Below are 14,686 nucleotides of genomic sequence, written 5' to 3'. Positions count from 1 at the left end.
TTTAAAAACTAATTATTTCATTACAGTCTGAAAAGGCTGTTGATTTGTTTATTTCTGAGCTATTGCAACTTGAGGTCCTCCTTCCTGATCACTGTGTTCAGTTCAACATTAGAGAAAGAGCTGCACTTGCTGATGTACAGAAATAGCAGACAACAAGTAAAGCCCCTTGAAAAAAAAAAAATCTCTCCTGTTTTAGAGTAAGATTTGCCATAGCAAAATGTCTCCGTACACAAAAGATGGGAGATCTCAGATCTAGATGCCTAGTTTTGGTTCTAAACCAACACCACTTCTTCATAATACCCATTTTACTAGGAAACACCTGAAAAAAGCCTTTCAGATAGTTTGGCTCAGTCAAGTTTGACATGGTTTGAAAAATTAATAGTATTATTTTAATGAAATTAAGTATGAATGCATCTATCATCTAAAAATTCCTTTAAAGCGTCTGAAATGCTTGTACTCTGTCAGGATAGCTAGGTAAATCAACTAGTTTTGCTTTTTAGTCGCTTGAACTATTTAAAAGTTAGTAACAACTTCAAAGGAAGTAACAACTTCAGGCAAGAACCTGATTCTTAGCCTGTCTTCCTGTGAAGAGGCTTGCATGATCTATCTATCTTCCCATTTCTCAGTTGCTATTCAAATCTATTTGTCAAATTAATTTGAAATTAATTAAGGGGGAAAAACACTTGGGGCATTGAATTCTTTCAAGTTTCACAGAAAAACCCACCAATGTGTAGCAAAGTGGAAGACAATGCAAGAAAACTTCTGGACAAGCCAAAAAAGAAATCAAACACAGTTAAAAAGCCAGCCATGACGTGGCTGGTAGTTCAGATGGTGGAAAGGTGAAAGTGTGGGAACCGACTACCAGTCTTCAGTTAGGGAGGAACTAATGTATTTCAGTTCCACTGCTCAGAAAACTGAGTGTTTTGTTTTGTTGTTATAAAACACCAGTAAGAAATTAAAACAAGGAAAAAGAAAGATGTTAAGTCTTGTAAAAGCAGGTGCCTGTTAACCTTACCTCTTGGCCCAACAGGAGGCCCTCCAAGGTGAAATGGAGGTGGTGGTGGTCCCAGAATTCCTGGTGCAGGGTTTGTGGATTGCTGCAACATAAAGGGATCACCCCTAGAAAGAGGGGAAAACACCACCTTAATTTTAAACCAAAAAACTGTGACACTTTCATTCTAAATAAAAAAATAGAAACAAAAAACACCACCAAAAAACCCAACTAATTTCTGCAGAGCATCCAAGGAGAAATCAACTGTAGCTATTTTTATTCAGCTAGTAGAAAACAAAGGTAGGTATCCATTTGAAGAAAAGGAGGTGTGTTGCTTCACAAAATGTTAAGAAAGTCCTCTGCTTCAAATAAAAAAAAAATTTTAAAAAAATCACAAATACTTTAAAATTCATTACTACTTACATTCCATGTCCTGAATCACTGTCAGGATTCCATTCTGGATATCTTAAAAGAAACAAACAAAAACAGGTAAGAAAAATACAATCTCCTCTACCTATGTAATAATTTCTTACAAGCAGCAATACCTTTACATGTTAACACAGATAAAACACATGGTAACACTGCCCACTACAAGATACATGAGCAGTATCTATTTACAGAAGAAAAGTGTAATTCTTAATGAGAAACTTCCCACACTATAACATGTCTTCCAATACAAATTGCACACAGTTCATTTTAAAACACAAATTTAGAAGTTGGTATAAGTGACTAGTAAAAAATTACAGTAGATTCTCAACTCTTTAAGATCCAACTCTTTAAAACATTACATATAAGTCAGTACGATTCCAGTTATGAACCGAGATCCCTTTTTTTGTTCTGAAGATGCTAGGTTTTAAGTTGCATGTTTTTATTCCCTACAAAGCACAGCATGTTTTCTAAACCTGCTTTGTGCAACATAATTGACCATTATTTAGTTGTACATGCCCTCACGCCACAAGACTGTTTACTATACTTCAAATTCATACATTTCAAGCAGCAGCTGACAGCGTCGGCTGTGAGTTGCTCCATTGATGTGATGGTTCCACTCCTGCAGCAAAGTAAATAATTAAAAATTAACAGCCACATATGGCAAGCCATTTTTAACAAAATAATGTATAGTGCAGTATCTTCTCATCTAAGCTGAAGTATTGAAGATACATACATAGATAACAAAATCTCTTTTTGTAGTGCTTTAAAGAGACACTGAAATTGGACCTACCTCTTAACTCCTAACCTGGGTAAAAAGGCGTCTGATGAAAAATGTCTTGCAATCTATGGGCTTGATCCTGCCTCAGAGGTGCAAAGCTTACCAGGGGATAACTGCTACAGCATACATGTGTACCACTGCGATTTCAACTTTTAGAACTTGATGCTGAGATTTTTTTTTTTCCTTCAGTAATTTTAGAATTTCCTCCACTCTCTCTGCTTCATTCCTCAGACTTTTAAAGATTAATGTGAACTAAAAACTCAAGTTTTTAGAACCATAAAGAAGCCAAAAAATTGCAAGGAATTCAGAAAGGAAAGACTAAAAGAAATGAAAGTGCATAGCTAGGACAAACTACAAGTATACAGGTGACATAAAAATATAAGACCATTTGTGGGGAATAATCAAGAAAAAAAAAAAGGAGATCTAAATCAAGATGGTACAAAGGAGGAATAATGGAATTAAACCAAATCAGCCAGGAAAAATCCCTTCTGCTTCTGGCTTTAGCACTAGAAAGGAATGAGGGCTTTCTACTTTTTCTCTGCAGATTATTTTGATTATGAAGGGAGTTACTTATTTCCAGAGGAGAGACAGCATGGGGACTCCTCCTTTATCAAAGTATAGAGTGCCTGACCTCCAAATCCTTACATTCTTACAAGTAACAGAGCTAGTTTGTGCTATATTCACATTTGTAAAGTGACAGAACTTCTGAAGTTTCACTGCTGCACATCTGTGAGCCACAGTCTAATTTCCACTCTGCTGCTCTTCAGTAAGCAAAGGCATCAGCAGAGACACACAGGGCAAATTAGCTTTAGGTTCACAGAGAAATGAAGGGAAGAGTAGTTATAGATCTTTGGGGGGCAGTTTAACAACTGAAGGTCTTCTCTTCTCAGCTACATTTTCAACTGTGAACACATGTACTGCACTAGCCGACTGTTTTATATGTCTCTTCTTACCTCTATATTTCTGCTCAGCACCCACAAATGACTTTTTCCTAATCCCTCATCTTTCCCGATTTTTAGTTTCTGCCACACTATAGCCATCCTTCTGAATACAATGAGACACTCCTGAGGCCTACTGTAGTGTTTCCATATGCTAAATGCCTACCTTGTACTTTCCACAAAGGAGAAAAACCTGGATTTAAAGTCTACCATAAAGTACTGTTGTTAAGCTACATTACGGTATTACTCCATCATACACAGAATGTAACGTGGAGCAGGATGAAACCTTCATTCATTTTATCAAGAAGATGTAAAAGGAGAACACCACTTTTTCTTGTTAACTGCACAAGATGTAGGCTCTGCAACTATAAATGAATAAATATGCTAGCAATTAGGATGAAAAAAAAAAAACACTAAAAACCCCGAGCAAACCTACCTATGAAACATTCAATATTTAAAAACAAAGTTTCTTCAGTTTAAAATTTGCTAACAAGTTTTAGTTGTATACTACAGAAAACAGTCCTTTAAACACTAAAAACCCCTCTAAATTTGGGTGCACAATCTGTAAAGCCTAAATGGCTGATTCTGCTAGATATAACATGCTTTGAAGCTGTCTTAACACACAATTTAAAATTATTATAAACTGAAACAGAAATTATCTGCAAACTAGAGCCAAAGTTTGGGAGCTCTACTTCTCTTTATACTTCAAATGCTTTTAAATTGGCAAAAACAGGGAGATCTGACATATAACTTAGGATTTTTTTCCCCCAGTGAAAGTTTTCAGAACAACAATGGCTCATCTACATGATTAACTTTTTATTAAATAAAATTCTTAATCTGGACTTCCCTTTACTCCCTTCCTCTACCCAGTCTGAAGCATCACTCTTCTGAGGTTTCAGGGCACTAGATATTTACAGACACTAATTAACATGAACGCCCAAAATTAAGGTAGAGAAAATCTGAACTGAGTTTCTTAAAACTCAGATTACCTTTTGCCTCAATTGATGCAAGCAAGAGGACACACTGTTCTTCAGAAAATTAGGCCAAACTTAAGCACCTAATTTTAGACAGCCCTCTATTAGGGACATGGCCATGTTTTTCCTTTGAGATGTATCACCATTTCAAGTGTTTAACCTCCAAATTCATCTGCTCACATTGCATCAGGCTTTTTCTTTGGCAGGGAAAACAATCCCTCCACATCTAACACCTCATTCCTTTATAAAGGAATCAGGATTGACAAAATGCCTAAACAAACTGGGGCACAATTTACTTTACAATTAGACAGAAAACAAACTGGGTCTTAAAATACATACACATCAAATTAAAGAAGCAATTAAGAACATCACTACAAAAGAAAGAACAAAGGACTAGCCTGCCAGGTTAAGTAACACTAAGGGTGTTTAACTCCTTGCTCGGGCTTAAAATACACATTGCTTTATCATATGCTTTTTAAAAAAATCTTCTATGATATTTTTATTTGGAGGTGGGGAAAATGAGATTTTAATACTATAGTAACAAGTTTACATTGTCCCAGCTAAGAAAAGCATTCCCTTTCTGCTTTCCATAAATTTTGGTTCAGATCAGATGACTTTAAAAGTTAAGTTCTACTTGATTCAATTTTGTGGGAGACAAAGTAAGAAATTCTAACTGTTAGGTATGCAAAGCAGAGGAAAAAAGGAGAGAAAGAGAAAAATTCTTGTGGTGACATGATTTCTGAAATTAGAAACAAAGCCCAAACTTGGGTCACAAGAATCAGATGATCCAATCTCAAATACTTTATGGTGTACTAGCAGTTTAAGTCAAAGCATATTCCTAAAAAAAAAAAAAAACAAAACAAACCAACCAAAAAACAACCACGATGGTTTTGTATGTTACACAAGAAGTCAGCCACTTAAGTTACGCTGTCAAAGGAATTTGGTATTTTTCATACCTGGAAAGATATTACATGTTGGATATCTTTTCAATAGATCTTCATACCAAAGCAAACTAAGAACCATGAGGCTTTAAAATAAAGTGCTAAAAAGAACCCTACTTACAGGATTACTGGTTGCCATCTTCAAGGGCCTCAGAAGTTTATGTTTTCAATCTAACCAAATGAAGTTCTTTTACAGAACTGAGCATGGCATCTAAACTGTTAACACTTAAAACCTTTTATGAAAATAAATGTCAAATACAGGAGACAAGAAACCCGGATTACTGTGCTTGTTTTATATGAAAAGTAATTAAAGCAACACAAGTTCACAAACTGTCAGATCAGCTGGAGTCATACAGTGTGTGCTCCAAAACTGGTTTGATCATTTCCTTGCAGGGACAGAATAATTCTCATCTTTCAAAAAGATCAGAAGTACAGAAGCAGCACGTTTGGAGAGGTAACTGTAAAGAAATGGTTAGTAACAGCAATTCCACATTGTATCAATTTTACAGTAATAGCATGTATTATATTTTCAATTGAAGGCCTTCAAGCTAATTAGCCACTAATTGTGACAAGAGGGGCACTGTATTAGCCAATTAGCCAATTAAATTGCCTAGTATACTGAAAATCAGCAAGATGAGTATAAAATTGGAAAACCTGAAAGTGAGAAGGCTCTGAAAATAATGTCTGAGTAAACAGGTCATTTTGAGTAACCTGCTACCTTTGCAGAGAGTTGAACTACTCATGAATAAACTAAGAGGGAAGTCTCAGCATAACCGAATATACCCGAAGATCCACTCTACTGGTGAGCCAAGTAAAGAACACTACTAGGAACACAGAGCAGGATACTGCAACAGCAGACTGATTGCTCGGAGAGTCTACAGGGATAGATGCAACATGTGACAATAAAAAGTGAGTCTGAAGTATCTAAGAAAGTTGTGAAAAAGGAGAAAAATGACGACAAATTTCAGCCATAGTATGAGATAGAGTGTTAAAGTGAAATTAAAAAGGCAAGAATGAGCTAATCTAAAATGTGGTTTTTACTTTTGCAAATAAGTTCCAGGGCTCTACATTAACTCTTTCCCTTTGGACAGGGAAAAAGCAGAACTGTGCAAGAATGCATCTTAACTACATATAAATCAGCAATCAAGACAGATGTGGAGGAGAGCTGAAACTAGCTTCTTGAATAGCACAGTAGATACACTGCAAAAAAACCCCAAACCAACAAAAAAATAAAAAACCCACCCAAAAACTGCTTGAATGCCAGATGTTTGTGGTTAAGAGAACATGTAGATGTAAAATATAAATAAGATATCCCCGTAGATGATAGCTGTTTGACTTGAAGTTAAGCAATCTGGGCAAACAAAATACATTAATGTAAAGCCCTGGTTTACAGTGTTTGTTAACAATTACCGTGTAAATAAACCAAGTGCCTTTTTCACTCTCAAACCAACTTTCAGATCATTTCAAAAGCAACCAGGCTATAGAAATAATTAAAGAAATAGGTAAAAACAGAACAGATACTACAACGTAAAGGAAAATAGAAGTATCTGGTGCATAACTCACCTTATTAGAATGAACTGGCATATCACATATAGAGCACAGATGGGGATAACCCTTCGGTAAGAATCCATGGAAGTCTTCAATATTGCTATTTGGAGGAGCACCTCTCTTTTTCTCAAAGAGAGATCTCTCAGGACCAGGACCACGACCCATTCTGTCATACTCACTGTCAAATTTATGATAGTTATGCGAAGTCTCACCATAAAAAGATTCATCCCTACACCTTTCTCCATCTCTTAATCTGTCATCTTCATAATCCATTCTGTCATAATAACCAGATTCTTGAGAACGACTTCCATGGTCATAGTCAACCACTGGGTTGAGACTAGGACCACGATCATCAAAGCTATCTCTTCTAAAATGCCTTTTTTCTTCCCAATCATCCCTAGGTACTCTGTACGGTGGTTCCCGTGTGGATGATCTGCCATCTCTACCATAACCTTCTTCAGCTCTCCTCCTTTTAAGTTGTAGAAGGATCTGAGGCAAGTTTTCAGGAGTAATCTTGTCCTCGGGATAGCGACTCAGTTCATCTAAGTCTCTAGCAGACAGACCAAAGCTGGCCAAAATGTTAGTGGCCTGGTCTGCATCTCCACGGTGCTGAGAAGACAAAGGGAGCGGACCTCTACTTCCAATGTTAAATATAGACTGCAAATTATGGGAAGAGGTACTACCAGAAGACAGTGCACTATGAGATCCTTGTTGGTTCAATGAAGAACTCATTCCAAGATTCATTAAGCTAGCAAGGCGTGCAGTACCCTGGTTCATCCTTCCAAGAGATGCTGGCATATTTAAAGACTGGGTAGCAGCAGCAAGAAGGCCTATTCCTGCAGAGAGGTCACGCCCATGACCTTGTGAATCCCTACTCAGAGATGACTGCTGGAATGACTTGGACATTGTAGAACTATAGCTTGTCTACTTTATGGATCAAAAAAATTTTTTTCTTTTTTTATAAGATGGCTGAAAAGAGAGCTCACACTAGAAAGCTAGGCAAACTTCACTTCAAAAATGGTAACGCCAAGAAAGAGGATCAATAATGACTGCAGATCTTCTTCAAGCTGAGAAACACCAGACAATTCTGTAGAAAAACAAGCAGTTTTAGTCATAAATCCCTTTAAACAGATGCAGTTTTAAACTTATGCATCATGTTGATCTAAAAACATTAAAGATCTCAATCTTACAAGGCTTTTATTACATAACTTAACAGATTCAAGAGGTACCCAGAACCTGCATATATTATTTCAGATAAAAATACAGTCGTGTTTCCTATACATACTACTCTTCTTCTACAAAAAGCTACTTTCATACCGAAGACAAGTGAATTTCAGAAGTTTGGGATGTCTGAAAGCATCTAAAGTTCACTAGCATATAAGCCTTGATCTCTCGTTAATGGTTTTGTTTATACCCTACATTACTGTACTGCATCTGTGAGAAGACCACAAAAAACTTAAGCCCATAGAATCCAAGATGACTTTGGCATACAATACATATTTGAAAATGAAACCTATACCACCACAGAATAGGACGAAAGGAAGTTAAAAGTAACTGAAGTTTGGGCAAAAAGTTTCTGCTGTAAGATCCGGTAAATAAGACAAACATAATATTCAATCTTTATGCAGTAAAATTCAAATTACTGATGTGAAGACAGATGTGGACAAGAAAAATAAGTTTTAAATTTTGCAGGAAGTAAACAAGACCTCTTGCTCAAATTGCAGTTATACAGGTAACAGCACTTAGGAAGTAATTCTTTACTCTTATATTGCAGCCATAACATCAGCCTGTACTCTCAGACCTCAAGCTAAACAAGGTCAGGCTTAGTACTGGAATGGGAGACCCAAGGAAAACCCTACTCCTGCAGAAAGAGACCCTAGGTGAGTCAGGAGATGGCACTACGGCCCCAGCCAGCCCTGCAGGACAGTGGTGTCCGTGTCTCTTACCAGCATACTGCTTCTTTCTTGGTTCAGGTCTGACACTTTGATACCATGACCACGTGTGGTAGTTAAAGATCCTAGAACAATACTCACAAGAGATAGATATCTGCCCCATGCCCCACTAAAATACTAACCTCGTATTTAAATATTTGGTTCAACCACGTTTACTTAAGTTTTAACTAACCCATGTGTCAATATCCACAGTATATTTTATGGTGCAACGGATATATTTCATAATTTTTTATTTTTTTTTTTTTTAGTGCAGAGCAGAAAAACTGTAATACTTCTCCCCATACTCTTTCAGCCTTGGGATAGATACACAAAATTCAAAACAATTCAACACACATGAAAACATTCCACCAGGAATACACTGTTCTTGAGTCCTTGATGCAGTAAAGCCCTTTCAAATCTCTGCAGAGCAGTTTTGCTTCTCCAGCACTGCCACTTAGACACACATAAAACACATAATCACTTGAAAAAGAAACAGGCACAAATTGCATAGCTCCAGATGGAATCGGCTTGTAAGAGAACAGGTATGTTTGGGGAGGAATGGAAAGGACAAAATGAAAGCAAGGATTTTTCCTTGAAGACGCCAGTTCTGCAGAAGGCAATTTCTCTTGTACTGGAAACAGAAGAAAAAAGGTCAAGGTTATGAACGTGTCTCTATCCCAATTGCCTACTCAATCCAGAGCCGTTTCAATAGCTCAAAGTTTTTTCTACTTTAAGTCGAAAAGCATTTGGGTTTTCTTTCTTGGTAGCAACGTGTTACAAAATTATGCATTTATATAGAAAAGGAATGGATTCTATGAGAGATACATAAAGGACAAAACCCACACAGAGCTCCATCTCTGAAAAGTAACTGCTACATATTCTGTTATCAGTACATCTGAACTTGTATTTCAGCTAGGCTTTTAAGATCCATATACACTGGAGTCACTTAAAGTAAGCTTAATTGTGTAACATTTGGTTAATAAGAGATTGAGAAACATGGGTATGCAAATAAGTTTAAAAGTATCTGAGGCAGAAGACAGAGAAGTGCCGCAGAAAACTTCAGACAAAAACAGTAGAACAAGAATATAGAGAGCGCAGATGAGGCAAATTCTAAGTGAGATATGCAGGACAGGCTGGCCACACTAAAGAACACCTGAATAGAAAGCATTTAAGAACTATATTGTAAAAACCAACTCTGAGTTCAAACACTAATATTCCATGTTTTATCTTACATACATTCAGTAATCTTCAAAGTACTTTATGACAATTTTACAAGTTAATCCTTACTCCTTCCACTTTTACATTCAAATTTCCTTCTAGTTCATTCACACACTTACAGAATGGTTTGAAACTGAACTTACTAGGTTCTTCATAAAATCAGGTATTGCAGAGGGCTTTACAAACCAGACACTGACAGTGATTCAGCAGACAACCACATGGTCAGGAAAGACATGGTGCGTCCTGCTGTTAACACAAGGACCTGCACTGTTCAAGTTTTCACTAAATCAGGAAAGTTCTCCACTCTTCAAAAAATACCCTTTCTCTTTGAACAGATGCTCACTAATCCTCTTGTCACAATTTTCAATTGTCAGTTCATTGTCCGCTGCTCTGAAGAGATTAGCGGAGAACAAAACCTATCACATCCCAGTCTGGCGTGGACCTGGGCTGCAGAGAACCCGATTACATGCCATGCTTTGACCCCACGTACGCATGGAGGTTTTACATAACCATACTGTGCTGCTGCTGCTGCAAACACCCATAGAAGAAAGAAACAAAGGGAAAAATAAAACCGGGGGGGGGGGGGAACGAGACAGAGACAAAGAGGGACAATCTTATGAAAAAGCATGAAGTGGGACAGGAAGACAATTGTATGATTAAGACAGAATATAACGTTGGCAGTTGGTGTGCTAGCCAGTAAACTGCCCTACATCTAATTAGGTACTCGAATTGAGTACTTACAAAAACTAAGTTTCCAAGTTATGCTCAAAAATCACTATTTATCACATCACTGTAATCTTGCAATTGCTGCTGTACTCTACTCCTAACCATACCCGTTCTTTAAGATCAGATGAAGACAACAACAAAACAAGGTGGGGGAAGAGCTCTAAAAATACCACCAAAGAATGTTTAACTTCCACATGGTCAGGTTTAATATGTTATTCTAAGACAGCATTCCTTGCGTTGATCCCTTCTGAAAGATTTCATGTCAGTATCTGATAGAGACAGGTTCCCACGGACCAATGCCAGCTTGTAAGCGAGCGTGCCATCAACTGAGTCACAGCAACAAGATGAGTATGACTGAACAAAGCTGTCTGAAGATCCAGACATGATTTAGCTGAGTTGAAAGTGTTATGCTAATTGTTCTTCACGTAATTTCAGCTATACTGGGAATAGACAGGCTTTCAGATACACATTTTTAAGATCTGTGGACAGAAATTTGGCCATATTAAGATTTGAAATATATAATATAAAGCAATCTTGAAATAAGTTGAAAGTCAAAACGTTACTAGATTTCCAGACAAATGCAGACAATGTAAAAACATTTTATATCTCCAAGTTGCAAAAGAGTTTTCTGTAAAGGTAGACAACAAAAATAAGAAATTTGAATCCTACAGAATACACTGCTACCAAATAAAGGCCAAAATGAGGCTGACTTTCAAACACCATAGAAGGTTTTTCTTTTTGTGTAAAATTGATTATAAACTCTTTTCAATAGAACTCATAGAACTCTTGCTCTACATAAATACTAATTTTGTTCCTCAAAACAGTTTAATTCAGTGAATTCTTGGGATATATTATCGTGCTGAACACTATAACCCTAGATTACCACCTTTTATGGAACATCAGTAGGCTGAAAATAATTTCCTAGCTCCCTATTCCTTCTACCACTCTCATTTTTTTTTAACCTGTGCATAGATATTATAGCTTCAATATTAAACTTGTTCTTAGAACAACTCATCTTTTACCCATTCCTCTATTTATAGAAAAGACTATTTATAGAAAAGTCTCAAAAATGAAAAGTAATGGTTTTCACTTTCTAGTCAGTTTCACTTCCACTTCAAAACCAAAATTATTCAAAACACATTGAATTTAATCAACTAAACTCAATTACAGTAAAAACATTAAATCATCTGCAAGCTGAAAACACACCCTCAGTTTGTAACAACACAAGACTTTTGAAGACTGTACACCCTTGGGGAAAAAAGTCACGAAGTTTCACATCCACAATCCTTGCTCTTTGAATAAAAATCTACATATTTTTCTTCTCCTCCCTTATGCATTACACTCAGTGCAGCAATCCTTTTTGCAGCAGTCTGTTCTGCTATGGAAGAATTCATATGCTTCTTGGCAAAACTGTCTCCAACACATAATGGCAAAAAAGGTTATCAACAGAAGAGATCTGGAAGTTTAAGTGAAAAATTTCGACAGACAGCTCCCCACATTGCTCTGAGAAATGACGACAGTAAAAACAAGAACTTGCAAGGAAATTAGAAGCAGATGTTATCTCGCTGCTGAATGACCAAGTGGAACATATTTGAAGTCTACAGGATTACTTTAACTTGGACAATACAGAAAAGGCCACTGTCCTTCCAAAGGCAAAGGAGGAATTGTCTAGCAGCCTTAGAAAAAAAATGCAGATTATCACCCATTTCAGGTACCAGTATTCAGAGTGGTTATTTAATATTGCTGTGTCACATGCAAGAAAACAACTCATCTTGTTCAACGGATCTTTAAAGGTCATGACCTCAAAAATTTAAGCAGCACCTGGCACACTGAATGCATGCACTTTTTTTGTACACAGATTAGACAATCTGTTTCAGGCCTTACAGAACTGGAAGAGTTTAATTTCTTAGGATTATGTTCAGCTTCATCTCAGCAACTTCCTTCATCAGAGGAGCACATAATAATCTGAGATCTGAACCTACAGTAACAGAGGATTGCTTCAGAACAGAGAAGTATTACATATGAAAAAAGACTTATTTATAAATGGGGAATCAAAATGACTAGTTTAGCAATTAAGAATCTTAAAAGAACTTACACAGTTTTCAACATTGGAATGCAGAAAAGAGCACTGTAAAAGAGGCTGATTTCCTATTTCTGCTCATTACATAATTATTAAATTCAAGCATCCTTCTTTTTGTAAGAATTGCATGGAAAAAAGTGTATTTATTCCTTTACAAAAACAACAGAAGTGAAAAAAGCATCCAAGGAACAGTACAGAAAGAGTAGAGGAGGCAAAAATGTTTATTTTTAGAAAAGGAAAAAAGAAACAGCCAGGAACATATAGAATAACTGCCATCACATGCACTGACCACTCCATAAACACATGATTACCTCTATGGCTTCCATGCACTCCTCCCTACTACCTGTAAGCCCACTCTTTGTCCCTACCTTCAGAGCTCCAACTCTACAATAATATGGATGCACACAGGTTCCAGCACCTACGAAAAGCTCCATGAAGCCATTAAGACTTGGTTTAACAGAAGGGGTCTGCCAAAACCAGGGTCATTGCAGAATGATGTAGGATCTTGGACTGGAAGCTCTGGTAATAATGACCGTATGTTCATGCACTTGGCAAAGTGAGGAGACAATCACTATTCTTTCACATCAGTCTTGGAGATGAATAGCCTCACAGGCACCAAAACAATGACAGAAAACACAGAACATAATTATTTTTAAAAAATAAATAGGTCACACATAAAGTGATCCAAAGACAGACCATATCAGAGAGTTAATCAGTGTAACAGAGAACCAATTTCACTTTTTTTTTTTTTTTAGAAAAAACAAAACAGAACATTTCTGTATTCTGATCTGGTAAGTGATTAAAAAGCCTTCTGACTAACCAGTGAATTTAAGTTTGCCTCCAGGTATTTTCAGAGCTGGGATAAAATTGCATTCTTTCCCAGCTGAAATCTTGCATGAGGTTGTAGAGGTGTATTCTAGCTCCAGAGAAGAATCAAGGAACTGTTTGACTGTTTTAGTGCTCAAAATAAAAACTCTCTTGTTTAAGTTATGACTACACAATATGGTACTTAAACAGTTGCAAACTGAATTAGTTCAGAAATATTGTGAGGTATTTGCTTTTGTTTTCAAGACTTGTTGACTTAGAGCACCGAGGAAGAATGCAAGCAGCAGAGAGGCTACAAAAATACACTCATAAATTTAACAAATAAACTGAATGGAAATAATGTCTTTGCAGCTTTGCTTACAACAGTTCTCTCCCAGATTTGCTGAGCTACCCAGAACACTGTCAAGCATTAGATTACAAAATACCTTCGTATTCACCAAAACTCTCAGCAGAGATGTGTGCAAGTCACAGAGAACGGCAGTAGACAATATTTACTTCTTTATTTCCCACTAAATTAATGAGCATTTTTGTTTAAGTGTAGTCCTAAATAAACCAGGTGGCAATCATATTTCAGTTGCATGGATCATAATACTATGGATCCTTAATTTAGTTTGGAGCCTCAAAGGCTGACTCTTCTTTCCTCCTCAACTGGTTTTTAGTTTTTACCTTTAGGAACACGGATATTCACATTTTAAGGATGCACTTAGGAATATCTCATGGTTATTCTTCCCATCATTTAGTGCTGGGATGTATGTAACACCTAGATACTGGTGTTACACATACTGGCAAATACTGGCAAAACACTGGAAACTGAAGTTTTCAATACACAGTAACTTCAGATAGCTTCTCCAAAACAAACACCCAAAAAAGGCCCATGACATTGCAAGCCTCACCAGAATCATTAGGAAGCAATCAAAATTCTTGAATTTGTTGTTCAGATTTCATCTCCTTACCGAGTGCAAAACGTAAAAGTACAGATATTGGGTTACCACTGAACAAACACATGGACAAGGCCACTATCCTCACTCAAATTTAATTATTCCATGTAATTCAGTAATTAATCATTTTGTGTGTTTTTTGATAAAATTCAAGCCAGAAGTTCACTAATTTCTCAGTAACACATTCAAAATGTTAATATATGCTTCACTACATTTTGAAAAAATACGTGATTTTAATATATTAGAGTTTTTAATATATTAACATGCTTCAAAATTCAGGAAGATTAAACCACTGGATCAACAAATTCTTTATAAAGAAGTATCAGAAAACACTTTTTCTCTTCTGAGGCATGAAAACTACACAGACTG

General features: G+C 36.6%; 1 protein-coding gene across 6 annotated transcripts in view; it reads right to left on the bottom strand.

The window, feature by feature from the left end:
• Positions 1-14,686, bottom strand: part of MATR3 (matrin 3) — a 28,034-nt gene that overhangs the window by 11,103 nt on the left and 2,245 nt on the right. For 2 of the 6 annotated variants that reach the window (XM_075510075.1, XM_075510078.1), the window contains exons 2-5: positions 6,615-7,686; positions 1,978-2,039; positions 1,415-1,456; positions 1,016-1,119 (exon numbers count right to left, since the gene is read on the bottom strand). In XM_075510075.1, coding sequence (XP_075366190.1) covers positions 1,016-1,119; positions 1,415-1,456; positions 1,978-2,039; positions 6,615-7,505 — 1,099 coding nt within the window. In that variant the 5' untranslated portion in view covers positions 7,506-7,686. Of the gene's footprint in view, positions 1-1,015; positions 1,120-1,414; positions 1,457-1,977; positions 2,040-6,614; positions 7,687-12,295; positions 12,453-14,686 lie in introns of those variants that run through there. The other 4 variants (XM_075510079.1, XM_075510080.1, XM_075510077.1 and 1 more) reach the window with 3 other exon arrangements.

The sequence above is a fragment of the Mycteria americana genome, chromosome 8, assembly GCF_035582795.1.
Source record: "Mycteria americana isolate JAX WOST 10 ecotype Jacksonville Zoo and Gardens chromosome 8, USCA_MyAme_1.0, whole genome shotgun sequence".
NCBI lineage: Eukaryota > Metazoa > Chordata > Aves > Ciconiiformes > Ciconiidae > Mycteria > Mycteria americana.
The sequence above is the reverse complement of the archived record's forward strand: the minus strand, read 5'-3'. Positions and strand labels throughout refer to the sequence as shown.